The sequence below is a fragment of the Nyctereutes procyonoides genome, unplaced genomic scaffold, assembly GCF_905146905.1.
Source record: "Nyctereutes procyonoides isolate TBG_1078 unplaced genomic scaffold, NYPRO_anot_genome, whole genome shotgun sequence".
In the NCBI taxonomy this organism is placed as follows: domain Eukaryota; kingdom Metazoa; phylum Chordata; class Mammalia; order Carnivora; family Canidae; genus Nyctereutes; species Nyctereutes procyonoides.
In genome coordinates this window covers 71,667,499-71,679,931 of record NW_026575146.1, presented here as the reverse complement: position 1 = coordinate 71,679,931, position 12,433 = coordinate 71,667,499, and the positions used below count along the sequence as shown (strand labels likewise).

The 12,433-nt window shown below is 47.4% G+C and overlaps 1 protein-coding gene across 1 annotated transcript; it reads right to left on the bottom strand.

Moving 5' to 3' along the window:
* Positions 1 to 1,508: 1,508 nt before the first annotated feature.
* LOC129500449 (sialic acid-binding Ig-like lectin 5) lies at positions 1,509 to 10,149 on the bottom strand. The gene is made up of 9 exons (XM_055310901.1): positions 10,090 to 10,149; positions 9,650 to 10,009; positions 9,218 to 9,496; positions 8,971 to 9,018; positions 8,481 to 8,738; positions 8,114 to 8,398; positions 7,212 to 7,305; positions 6,794 to 6,872; positions 1,509 to 2,603 (listed from the first exon to the last, which is right to left on the bottom strand). The coding sequence occupies exons 1-9, from the start codon at positions 10,121 to 10,123 to the stop codon at positions 2,424 to 2,426; spliced, it is 1,617 nt and encodes a 538-aa protein (XP_055166876.1). The 5' UTR covers positions 10,124 to 10,149; the 3' UTR covers positions 1,509 to 2,423.
* Positions 10,150 to 12,433: the final 2,284 nt, after the last annotated feature.

The window sequence follows — 12,433 nt, the reverse complement described above, 5'->3', positions numbered from 1 at the left end:
AAAATAGAACACATGACCCAGGTATTTAATTTTTAGGAATTTATCCCAAAGGCATAAACACAAACATCAGAAACTAGGTACAAGAGTCTTGATTGCAGCACTTCAATTAAAATAAAATGAATTCCATGATTTTCCATTAGAAGAAGATGCACACAGAAGCAGAATCCATCCGTGGGAAGGAACAGTGCACAGTCACAGAGAAGAAGGTGGACACTCTGTACTACTGATAGCATAGGACCCCTCTAGGCGAACACACCAAGGCTCAGAGCAGCCTACGGACACCAGTCACTTCCCGGGAGGGAAGACTCTGCTGTGCATTCTGAATGTTTGTCCATGTGAATATATTACCTGTTCAGAAGTACCTAAATAAGCAGTTGTTGGGAAAAATATAAGACAGGGCAGGAGGAGTCATCAGGAGATGCATGATAAGGGGCAGATCTGCTGTTCTCCTTGTTCTCCTGATAACAGGGGGGAGGGCAGACATGGGGGAAGGGGAGGCTGAGGGGGACAACTGCTCACAGGGCCATGGGGATTGGGAAGGGGGAGGGCCACTGGGTTCACCCACAGGGGGGTTTCGGCCCTGCCCTCACTCCCCACACCCCAGGAGGAGGCTCCAAACTACCCGTGCCGTTTCCTTGGGAGAAGTTACCATCAAACTATGGAGAGTCTGGGACAGAAAGACATGGTGGATTCATGTAAATGGAGGGGGCTGGTGGACATTGGCCCTCTGTCCCCATGAGCTGCATAAATGGGGAAAAGGTGGAGACAGGTGTCCTCCTGACCCCTCTCAGCCCAGATTTTGGGACCAGCATCCAGTGTCCTAGCCCCTGGCTCCCCACCCCACTGCCCTCAGGACCCTATCAGAGACCCGGAGAGGGGAGGTCCTGGCCTGGCTCTTACAGACATGGTGAGATGAATGGTCCTCATCGTAGTCACTCCAGCCCCAGGCAAGGTCACCTGACAGGTGAGGGGTGTGCCATGGTCCTGGGGCTGTGGGGTGAGGGTGAGCACCAAGGAGAGGTGGGTCCTGGGGCCTCTAAAAAAAAGCACTCACTGAGATTTTGAAATTACATTGAATTTATCAATCCATTTGGGAAAATTTACACCCAGCAGCACTGAATCTTCCAACCAATGAACATGTTATATATCTCCATTTATTTAGGTCTTCATTCATTTCTTTCAGCAACATTTTTTTCAATGTACAGGACTTGCATAGATTTCATCTAAGTTAGTTTATATTTTCATGTTGCCATAAGTTGCATCTTTAAAAAATATTGAATTCCTAATTGCCCTTGGTCAATACATAGAACTGCAAAGAAATTTTATAATTTGAGCTAGTATCTTAATACCTTGCTGAACTCTCTTATTGATTTTAGTACCTCTTTTGTGGATAACTTTAGATTTTCTATGTGCACAACCATAACATCTGTGAAAAAAGACTGTTTTGCTTTTTTTAAGAAAAATATTTTATTCATTTATTTGAGAGACACAGAGAGAGAGAACATGAAGGGAATGTAGGTGAGGCAGGCAAAGGGAGAGGGAGAAGCAGACTCTGCAAAGCTGGGAGCCAGACTCAGGGCTCCATCCCAGGACCCGGAGATCATGACCTGAGCTGAAGGCAGCCACTTAACTGATGGAGCCACCCAGGTATCCCAAGACTGTTTTGCTTCTTACTTTATGATCTGGATAACTCTTATTTCTATTTCCTGCATTTATTGCACTGGAAAGGATCTACAAAATACTGTTTAATAGAAGTAGTAAGGGCAGCCATCCTTGCCTTGATCCTGGCGGAAAAGTTGTGTGGCCCCTGGGATTGTCCCCTCCAAGCTTTCAGAGAAATCATTAGCAGAAGCTTTCTGTTAAAGCAGCTAACAGAAGTCTTGACACATACCATGTGTTCAGAGTTCCCAAAAACATTTGTGTCAGGACTTATCTGTTTTATTTGTAGCCTCTCATCCATCTTCTGCGATCATCTGGCTGGATAAGGATGACTTCCCTGATTTCTCAATCCATGGCATAGATGGATTTGAGTTCAGTTCTTTTGAACACAATTCCTGTGGTTTTCCACACATACTGGGAGTTTCAAACCATTGCCAAGAAGACCATTAATTTTAAAATAGTCAAGGCTGAGCATTATTGGCTGAAAAATCATAAGATTAACAATACATTGGAAGTCCTAATCCCCAGTATCTTAGAATGAGACTGAGACTGTAGGAGATAGGGTCTTTAAATTTCAGTTAGAATGAAGTCACAAGGGTGGGCCCTAATCCAGTACATCTGGTGTCCTTATTAGAAGAAATTAGGACACAGACTCACACAGAGGGAAGACCAGGTGAAGACCAAATACAAGCCAAGGAGAGAGACCTCTGCTGACATGTTGATCTCAGACTTCCAGCCTCCAGAACTATGAGAAAAATAGTTCCTCATTTGTGTGTCTTGATCTCTGAGTACTCAGTGTTGATGCTTTCCTGTTCCCGAGGCTTCAGCTTGGGAAATTGGAGGAAAGCATAGTGAAGCTCCTGTTCCTCTCTTGAAATGGGGCTAGCCCCAGCAGGAGCTGGGTGGTCTTCAGGGATGTCCATCCAGGACTGGTCCTGATGTGCCTGAGTGGAAGGAAGAGGAGGACCTCAGAGCTGGTTAATATAGGGCCTGGGGGAAAGCAGTCAAGGACCTGAAGGGGATAAAGACACATTTTTATCAAGACACGATTTTTATCACTTACCCATTCATTTATTTTTAAATGTTTAATAACTAAGATTGGCTAGCCCTTAGTCAGTGTTTTGTGTTTTTTTTTAATATTTTATTTATTTATTCATGAGAGACACAGAGAGAGAGGGGCAGAGACACAGACAGAAGGAGAAGCAGGCTCCCTGCAGGGAGCCCGATGTGGGACTCAATCCCAGGACCCTGGGATCACGACCTGAGCTAAGACAGATGCTCAACCACTGAGCCACCCAGGTGGTCCTTAGTCAGTGTTTATATTAATTGCATTACATTCTTAAAAAAAAAGGCTGGGAGAGGGTATTATTACCATATTCATTACACAAATAATAAAATTAAGGTTAAGAGAGATTATATACATTTTTTTTGAGATTATATACATTGCCCTAAAGACACACATCTATCTATACAGGGGCACCTGGGTGGCTCAGTCAGGTTAAGCATCTGACTGTTGATCTCAGCTCAGGTCTTGATCTCAGGGTCGTGAGCTCAAACTCCACATTGGACTTCATACGGGGTAAGGAACCTACTTAAAAAAAAAAAAAGACACGCATCTATTATAAATGCACGATTGAGCCAGGACTCAAAACCAATTCTTTCTAACTATAGCACCATCCTTTATCCGGGCAGTGTTCAGGGTGCTGTCTAGAGTGACGAATAAAGCAGGTACAGTTCCTGAGACCATGTAGCTTATGGTTTTCTAGGAGAGGTAGTTACTAAACAAATAGAAGACAAATACATCCAAAGTTCTACATTTTTATAGGAGATATTTTGAATCTAAAGCAGGGCAATGGGGGGCCTGGGTGGCTCAGTTGGTTAAGCAAGTGCCTTTGGCTCAGGTCATGATCCCAGGGTCCTGGGATGGAGCCCTGAGTCGGGCTCCCTGCTCAGTGGGGGTATGCTTCTCCTTCTCCCTCTGCCCCTCCTCCCGCTTGTTCTCTCTCTTTCTCTGTCAAACAAATGGATAAAATCTTTTTTTTAAGATTTTATTTATTTATTCATGAGAGACAGAGAGAGAGAAAGGCAGAGACATAAGCAGAGAGAGAAGCAGGCTCCATGCAGGAAGCCCAATGTGGGACTTGATCCCGGGACTTTGGGATCACGCCCCACTCAAAGGCAGACACTCAACCACTGAGCCACCCAGACGTCCCACTGGGTAAAATCTTTAAAAATAAAATAAAATAAAGCAGGGCAGGGGTGGTATATCCTATTTCTGGACAGGCACTAGAAGACAGAGCAGAGGTCACGTTTGCAGTCAAGATGGCAACCAGACACCCTTTCCCACGTCTGCTCCATACCCACAACATCCTCAGGCTATGGAAGTATGAAACAAGAAGCCCTCACACAGTTGCTGAAAGAGGTGAGGTGTTCTCAGATTAAGAGGAAATGGCTAGATATTTCTCTGGCCTGAGAGATATAACAGGGAATAAAATAATAGCAACAACAAACCGCCCTTGGGACTCACCTGCTAGAGGTGGGAATGATTTCAGATGTAGTAATGAGTCCTGTGCATATTCCATGCCAGCTACTGTGTTACACACTTCTCATAACTACTGTATGATACTGTATGTACTCGTAATGTTCCAATATCACCAAAATAAACAGAGGTCAGAGAGGGTGCATCACTTGTCCAAGGTTTCCCAGCTTGTCAGTAGGGAAAGACGGAATTTTTTTTTTTTTGAAAGATGGAATTTGAACACAGTCTAGCTCTGGAGTACATGTTTTGAGCCCCCATACTATACTGACTGCAAAAGACATTCACTTAAAAGAAAAAAGAAGGGATCCCTGAGTGGCACAGCAGTTTGGCGCCTGCCTTTGGCCCAGGGTGTGATCCTGGAGACCCAGGATCGAATCCCACGTCGGGCTCCTGGTGCATGGAGCCTGCTTCTCCTTCTGCCTGTGTCTCTGCCTCTCTCTCTCTCTCTCTCTCTCTCTCTCTCTCTCTCTCTCTGTGACTATCATAAAAAAAACCCCAAGAATTTGAAGGTAAGGAAATTGAAGATGTATATCCTGATTCCTGACAAGATGGGGATTTAGGGCACATTAAGAGTTTCATTTCCCAAGGTTAACCAAGGAGAAAGAAGAGAGAGAATTACACAAATTAAACTTTAAAAATGATTTTGTGTGTACTCATTCTACCAGTCACTGAGAGAAAAGTTTTAGGAATAATCAACTATAATTGCCAATATGTTCTCCTTGCTGTTCTGTCAGTTTTCATATATTTATTTTGATGAATGATGTTCTGTCACAGGAGGCATACATGTTTAGGATTTTTACATCTTTTAATGAAGTGATAGAAACCAGAAAAATAGAGTAAATATTGCATGATTCTATTTATATTAAGTCCCAGAAGGGACAAGATTAATCCATAGTGATAGAAATCAGTGATTGCTGGAAAGGTCAAGCTAACTGGGCAGGGGAACAAAAGAATTTGGGGACATGATGGGAATGTTTCACATCTTGATTGGGGACATGGGCATAGGGTGAACACATCCGTCAAAGTTCATTTCACTGCATACTTAAAATGGGTGCGTTATTATACATAAGGTATACCTCAATAAAGTTGATATTAAATAAACACAGTGGTAGCCATCAGGGAAATACAAATCAAAGCCACAATGAGATACCACTTTGTAACAGTCAGAATGGCTAAAATTAACAACTCAGGAAACAATGGATGTTGGTGAGGATGCAGAGAAAGGTGAACCCTCTCACACTGCTGGTGGGAGTGCAAACTGGTGCAGCCACTTTGGAAAACAGTATGGAAGTTCCTCAAGAAGTTAAAAATAGAACTACCCTGTGGCCCAGCAATTGCACTACTAGGGATTTACCCCACAGATACAGACATAGTGATTTGAAGGGACACCTGCATCCCAATGCTTATAGCAGCAATGTCCACAATAGCCAAACTATTGAAGGAAGCCCAGATGTCCATGAACAGATGAATGGATAAAGATATGGTATATGTACACACACACAAACACACACACACACACACACACACACACACTGGAATATTATTCAGCCACCAAAGAGAATGAAATCTTGTGATTTGCAATGACATGGATGGAACTAGAGAGTATTATGCTAAGTGAAATAAGTTAGAGAAAGACGAATACTATATTATTTCACTCATTATGTGGATTTTAAGAAACAAAATAGATGAACATAGGGGAAGGGAAGGAAAAATAAAATAAGACAAATATTGAGAGGGAGGCAACCCATAAGAGATGGTAAACTCTAGGAAACAAACTGAAGGTTGCTGGAGGGGTGAGGATGGGGGGACAGGGTAAATGGGTGATGGACATGAAGGAGGACACGTGATGTAATGAGCACTAGGTGTTATATGCAACTGATGAATCACTGAACTCTACCTCTAAAACTAATAATACATTATATGCTAATTAAATTGAATTGAAATAAATAATAAAGAAGCACAACAGTAGATTTGAAAAATGCAAAAGGGGAGTGATGAGTTGTGACTTTGGGGTGCCCCAGTCTCTCTACCCTAGGGCTGGAGTCCACCACTTCCCTTGTACTCAGTGGTCTGACACAGACTAAGTTTGGGCCATTATACTTCTGGCAATCAACACCACAAGAAAAGGCTAATATTCCAAGGGAATGTAATATTCCGACATAGGAGGCATAAATACCCCTAACAAGCAACTGGGCTATATACATATTCCATCAGAAGCAGAAGTATTGGGTGCCTGGGTGGCTCAGTTGGTGGAGTATGTGCTGTCAGCTCAGGTTGTGATCCTGGAGTCTTGGGATGGAGTCCTGCGCTGGGCTCCCTACTCCTCAGGGAGTCTGCTTCTCCCTTTACCCTTCCCCCCTGCTCTGCTGTCTCTCTTTCTCAAATAAACAAATAAATAAATAAATAAATAAATAAATAAATAAATAAATCTTAAAAAAAAGAAGCAGAAGTATTAGAACAGTTGAATTAATTTAAAATAACCACATGTGTAACTCCAGGGAGTATTGGATGTTAATAGGCAAATGCTCAAGCGCCCTTGCTGGGGTGACTTCCAAAAGGCATATACTGGATAGGACCTCACAGCCTGTCACTCACCCCAGAGTCTGAGCTGTCATCTGGGCTCATATCCATGCTTTGCACTGGCTGGGCTGCTTTCTTCCTGCGGGTCTTCACTCTAAGTAAGAGAACAGCCCCGGGCCCTTCAGCTTGGTTATTTGGGGTATGCAGTAGGGAGACCATCCCCTGCACCCCATGAAGAGCATAGAATGAGGTAAGAGCCTGGGTCCAGTCTCCAGGTGCTCCTCCTAATCCAAAAGCTGGACCAGGGCCTGGGAAGAGACCCCAGGCTTGGCCCAGTTGGGTATTGGCTGATTCACACCACCACTCAGCCTCCTTCCCTGGCTCCTGGATTTCTAACCAGTCCAGGTTGCTCTACCTCAGGCTCTCTGAGATTCCACAACCCTATCCCCTTTCCACTCCAGGCCTCTCCCTCCATCCCTGGACCCACTCTCACCTGAAGATGAGGCAAAGGCAAAGAGAAAGCAGGGCCATGCTGCCAGCTCCCCCAACTGCTCCCAGGACCCCACTAGTCCTGGGTTCTGATTTACCTACAGAATTTGAGTTTAAAAAATTTTTGAGTTAAAAAAAAATTGAGTTATGTGTAAGTTGAAGCTCCAACACATGGCATGTTCCAACTGGCCACTTCTCTCCCTCTCTCTCTCAGTGTGTGCCACTAGTATACCCACTCCCCATCTAGGACTCAGTGACATAGCATTCCATTGCCCTGTGAACGCTGGACCAGCCTCTTCCATTGGCCTCAGGACTGAGGATGTTAGGCCTTCAGCTGCTCCATTTGAGGCCTTGGTGTTTCTCCGGCCAGTCCCATCTCTCTGGGGGCTGTTAGGGGCTGAATTGCATCCCTCACCAAATTCATATGCTGAAGTCCTAGCCCTCTGCGACACCCCTCCATCCCCAGCATCTTGGTGTGTGGCCTTATTTGGAAACAGGGTCTTTACAAAGGTAATCAAGTTAAAATGGGATCATTAGGGTGGGCCATAACCCAATATGACAGGTGTCCTCATGAAATGGGGATATTTGGACACAGACATACACGGGAGGATGCCATGTAAACATGAAGGCAGAGATTGATTGCACAAGCCAAGGAACACCAAAGATTGCCAGCAAACACCAGGAGCTGGGGGACAGGCTGGAAAACGTTCTCACAGCCTCAGAAGGAACTGATCTGCAGACACCTTGATCCTAGGCTTCCAGCCTCCAGAACTGGAAGACAGTACATCTCCATTGTTTAAGCTGCCCGGTTTAAGGTACAAGGTACTATGTTGCAGCATCCCTATAAAATTAATAAAAGAGCCACTGTCTCTTCCTCCAGGCATCAACCCCCAATAGACCTCAGACCTGGCAGCAGCAGGACAGCGGCGCTCTGTTTCCCGTGCATATTCCAGGCCTCGCAGCTGAGTCTGAGGCCAGAGCCCAGCGGCCCACGGAGGCTCAGGGAGCTGTTGGCCCAGGGTCCCTCAGCGCTGGAGGTGACGGTCAAGGAGGCATTGCTGTGGTTCCGCTCCAGCAGCCCCTCCCCCAGCCGCCAGTGCAGGGTGGGGGCCGGGCGCGCGTGGGAGGAGCAGGTGCACTGCAGCGCCTCGCCCTCCCAGGAGCAGGAGGGGCTGAGCGGCCGCGGGGGGTCTGGGGGAGGGAGGAGAAGGGGTCAGCGGTGCCCCTGCTCCCCAGGCCCTGGTCTCCTGCCCGCAGAGGTCGCCACACTCACAGACCACAGAGAGGTGCAGGGAGACGTGCTGGGAGCCCAGCGAGTTCTGAGCTCGGCAGGTGAAGTCTCCTTCCTCCGCAACCCCTACTTGAGGCAGGTCCAGGATGGGATTTCTGTAGATGGGGGTGGCATTCAGGGCGGGGGACCCCCGGAACCAGCTCAGCTCCGCAGGGGGGTTGCTGTCAGCAGCACAGAGCAGTTGCAGAGCCTGGCCCTCCAGGATGAGAATGGATGAGGTGTTTTGCAGAGTCTCCAGCACTTTGGGGAGAGATGCAGAAAGAGGGATATGACAGCAAATCCGCCAAAGAGGAGCCCCAAAGCAGGAGGATTTGACCAAAGAAAGTTGTGGGTGAGTGAACATTAACTTCGGGGAGTCGAGGTTTGTGGGGGCTTCTCTCCACTGCTCTTCCCATGCCTGAACTCAGTGACTGGCTTCTTGTATGTGTCTCATGCTCCACCCCAGCCCTGGAGGAAAGAGGTTCTTTCCTACCTGTTCTGTTTCCTTGGAAGATCCTGATAGCTGTGTTCTGTGGAGCATCTGGACAGAAGGATGAGCCGGCCTTGGCTTTGGTGGCAAGGAAGGAGTGGGTGCTTGGGCTTCCCCCCAGGTGCCATGGAAGGAGGTAAAGGGGTTCTCATCCTGCTTAGCTACTGAGACCCCATTGTCAAGCTCTAGCCCAGGTCTGCCCTGGCTTTACACCTTCAGGATCACAGGTGTCCTGGCCCCATATACTCACAGGTGACATTGAGCTGGATGGTCTTTCCCACCATCACATCAGCTGCAGGGAAGTACACTTGACAGGTTAGATTGGTGCCGTGGTCCTGCGGCCGGGGGCTGAGGATGAGCACCGAGGAGAGGTGAGTCCTGGGACCCGGGGAGGTGAGGGCAGCTGATGTCCAGGAGAAGATGGGGGCTATGCCTTGCTTGCAGGCCCAGGGCACAGAACAGGTCAGGTTCCTGGGGTGGCTGGACTCTAGGGTTCTCGGGATGAGGATGTCAGGTGTGTGAGTCAGGGCTGGTGAGGATAGAGAAGATGTTGGGACCCCTCGATGTTTTGCCTTCTGCCCCAGTGCCTGGCCATCCCTCACCACCCCGAAGAGGAACAGAATGTTCATTTTCTATCTCTGGTGCCCACACCCTGGGGCCTTCCTCCAGGCCCCTACCATACCTGTCACATTTAGAGAAAGCATATTATCTAGATATGAATATTTCCCTATTTGAAAAAAGTAAGTTCCACTGTCCCCCATGTTGACTTCTATGATGTCCAGGGAACAGTCCTGGGCCTGGGGGTTCCCATGGAGGAAGAACCGGCCCTGGGTCCTCTCATGCAGCTTCTGGCTTGGTATGTTTGTGGCCACTGGAGGATCGTGGTCTACATCTGCCCCTTTCTGGAACCAAAACATGTGGGAGCTTATAAAAGCCAGCCAGGGGTAGGAAAATTTGCACGGCACATGGACACACAGGCCCTCCTGCACTGTCACCGACTCCTGTAGTTCCAGCTGGTAGCTCAGAACTTGAGCCAGAGGCCCTGGAGAGAGAAGGAAAAACTTATTTTGGAGTTCTAGCACCTCCCCCAAGTGGGGTTTCCTCTCCCCTCAGCTCACTCACCTCCACACAGCATGAGCTGCAACCAAAGCAGCATCCCTCCGTGATGTCTGGGACAGTCTGCCTTCTGCAGTGCCTCTGAAAGAGAAAGGAAGCCACAGGATATGAGAGGGCAGAGGAAGCTTAGACAGGAAGCCTGTGGTAGAAACAAAAGGCCACAAACCTAGAATAGAGAAGTTCAGAACTACAGTCAACTGTGATTAACCTTTGAAATACTCTGGTTCCCTTTCTGTGTGCAGCAGGTGGGTCCTGAGGCTCAGAGGAGGCAAAGGTCTTGGTCTGGTAAGGCAGCAAGGAAAGATGAGACCCCCCAGGTCCTGCATCCTGGGCTCATGCACAGTTGTCTATCTTGGAGACCTGAACCTGCTGTGATTTCAGGTTTGGCTGCTTGCCACTTGAAAATAATATTCGTGTACACCTGGTGTACTGTAATTAAAGGAAAATTTTTAAAAATCAATACTTGAGAGGCAAATGATAGTGCTTTATTCAGGAAGCTGGCAACCTGGGAAGATGGCAGACTAATGTCTCATAGAAGAAGGGAAGGGAGCCGTGTGCAAGAGAAGCAGGTGCCAGGTGGTTAGTCATACGTGAACATGACCCTGGACAGACTTGGTGGCATCCACAACAGCATCGTTTGAATGTAGTCAGGCCTTCTCTTCTGGCAAAGTCTGGTTCTCAAGGCCAGTGATCTGCAAACCTGAAAGAAGAAAGCTAGTTCTGCTACAGATTAACGGACTTAAGTCAGCAAGCAAGTAGTGCATAAGTTTGAAGCAAATTAACTCCTCAGACCTGTTGGAGTGCTGTTACAATCCCACCTGGCCAGCCCCCAGGAGAGTCACAGCCTCGGGATCTCCATGGAGGTAGATTCCTAGGGATGGGTCTCAGGATAGTCTACATAGCTTCAGAGGGATAAGAGTCCAGATGAGGCAGGGGATGCAACACATGCCTTCACTTCATTTATTCATTTATTCACAAACTAACATTAAAAAAAAGAAAGAAAGAAAGAAAAAAAAGAAAGAAAAGAAAGAAGAAAGAAGAAAGAAAGAAAGAAAGAAAGAAAGAAAAGACAGATTTGAATCAGTCCTGACCCTCAACTAGCTCAAGCATTAGGGGAAAACAGACAAGTTTGAGCTTTATCTGAAGGTAATGGGGAGTCATAGAAGGTTCTTGAGCAGGAAAAAGGCAGGGTCATATAATTATCAACATGGTCCCTGTAAAGTCAGTGTAGGGAAGAACTGGAAGGTAGAGGCTGGAGGCCAAAAGGCCAGGGAGGAAATTGTTGTGACTTTGCAGAAGGGAAGAACCAAGCCCACGTGGAGACAGCGGACTTGGTGATGGAAGAAAGAATGATTTAGGATGCTTTCAGGAAGTGAAAGTTAAAGAGAGGTGCAGTCGGTGGGGGAGGGATTATTACAGTGACACCTAGAGCCCAGACTCTAGCCGTGGGGGCTGGAGGTGCCATGGCCAGGAGTAGTAAATGTGCAGGGCTGGGCTGAGCAGAAGGTGGGAAAGGGAAAGGTAGCAGAGTTGGCTCCAGGGGCAGGTATATTCACGGCGGGTGGGGGGGGTGGTGAGGGTTGGGAGGATGGGGGGTGCTGGGCAGAGCTGCAGACACACACACACACACACACACACACACACACTCACACTCAAGCTTAACTGTGGGAATGGGGTTGAGGGATTGAGATGGCCTGGCCAGGGAAGAACCAGAAGAAGGTGGTTCTTGGTGACCCTGGTGAGAGTTTTGCCAAGAAGAAGCTGGAGGGGGCAGCAGCAGCCAGACTGCCAAGGGGGCATTCAACAGCAGCGTCAGCCTTTTTTCATTTGAGCTGAGACCCCACTTCTGTCCCGAGCAGCAGAAACCCTACTTCCAACATTGCCCCAGAGAATTTTTCCTACCTGTGCCATCTCCTTGGATGGGACCCAATAACGAGTTGCTTAGAATATTTGGACCAGAGAATGACAATGTTCTCTATTTCAATGGTGGAGTGGGGGTGGGGTGGCTAACACTTTGGATCCACAGAAGGGTGGTGAAGTGAGACTGTCACGCTTTCTTCTCCTTCCTCAAGGCAGTCTTCTGGCCAGGCCTCGAGTCACACAGGCCCTTAGGGACGCAGGTGTCCTGACCAACAACCGCAGGAGACATTGAGCCAGGTGGTGTCAAGAGCTTAGCCAACCCAAGTGTCTAAATAGGCAATTGAGCAACACTGAGTCAAAATAAAAGTAACAATGAAGCCTTTAATTACATACTGTGATGATAGATTGCACAAGAGTCTAAATGGGGAGAAAACACCCTTGTTCCACTTCCCCCCCACAGAAAGGCAGCTGGCAAGGTGCCTGAGTGGCT

Excerpts from the sequence above, each read along its gene's own strand:
- LOC129500449 (XM_055310901.1), bottom strand. The coding sequence starts at position 10,123 with ATGCTGCTTTGGTTGCAGCTCATGCTGTGTGGAG. Across the intron at positions 10,010-10,089 it reads GCAGCTCATGCTGTGTGGAG|GGCCTCTGGCTCAAGTTCTG; the intron begins GTGAGTGAGCTG and ends TTCTCTCTCCAG. Across the intron at positions 6,873-7,211 it reads TGCCTTTGCCTCATCTTCAG|AGTGAAGACCCGCAGGAAGA; the intron begins GTGAGAGTGGGT and ends TCTCTTACTTAG.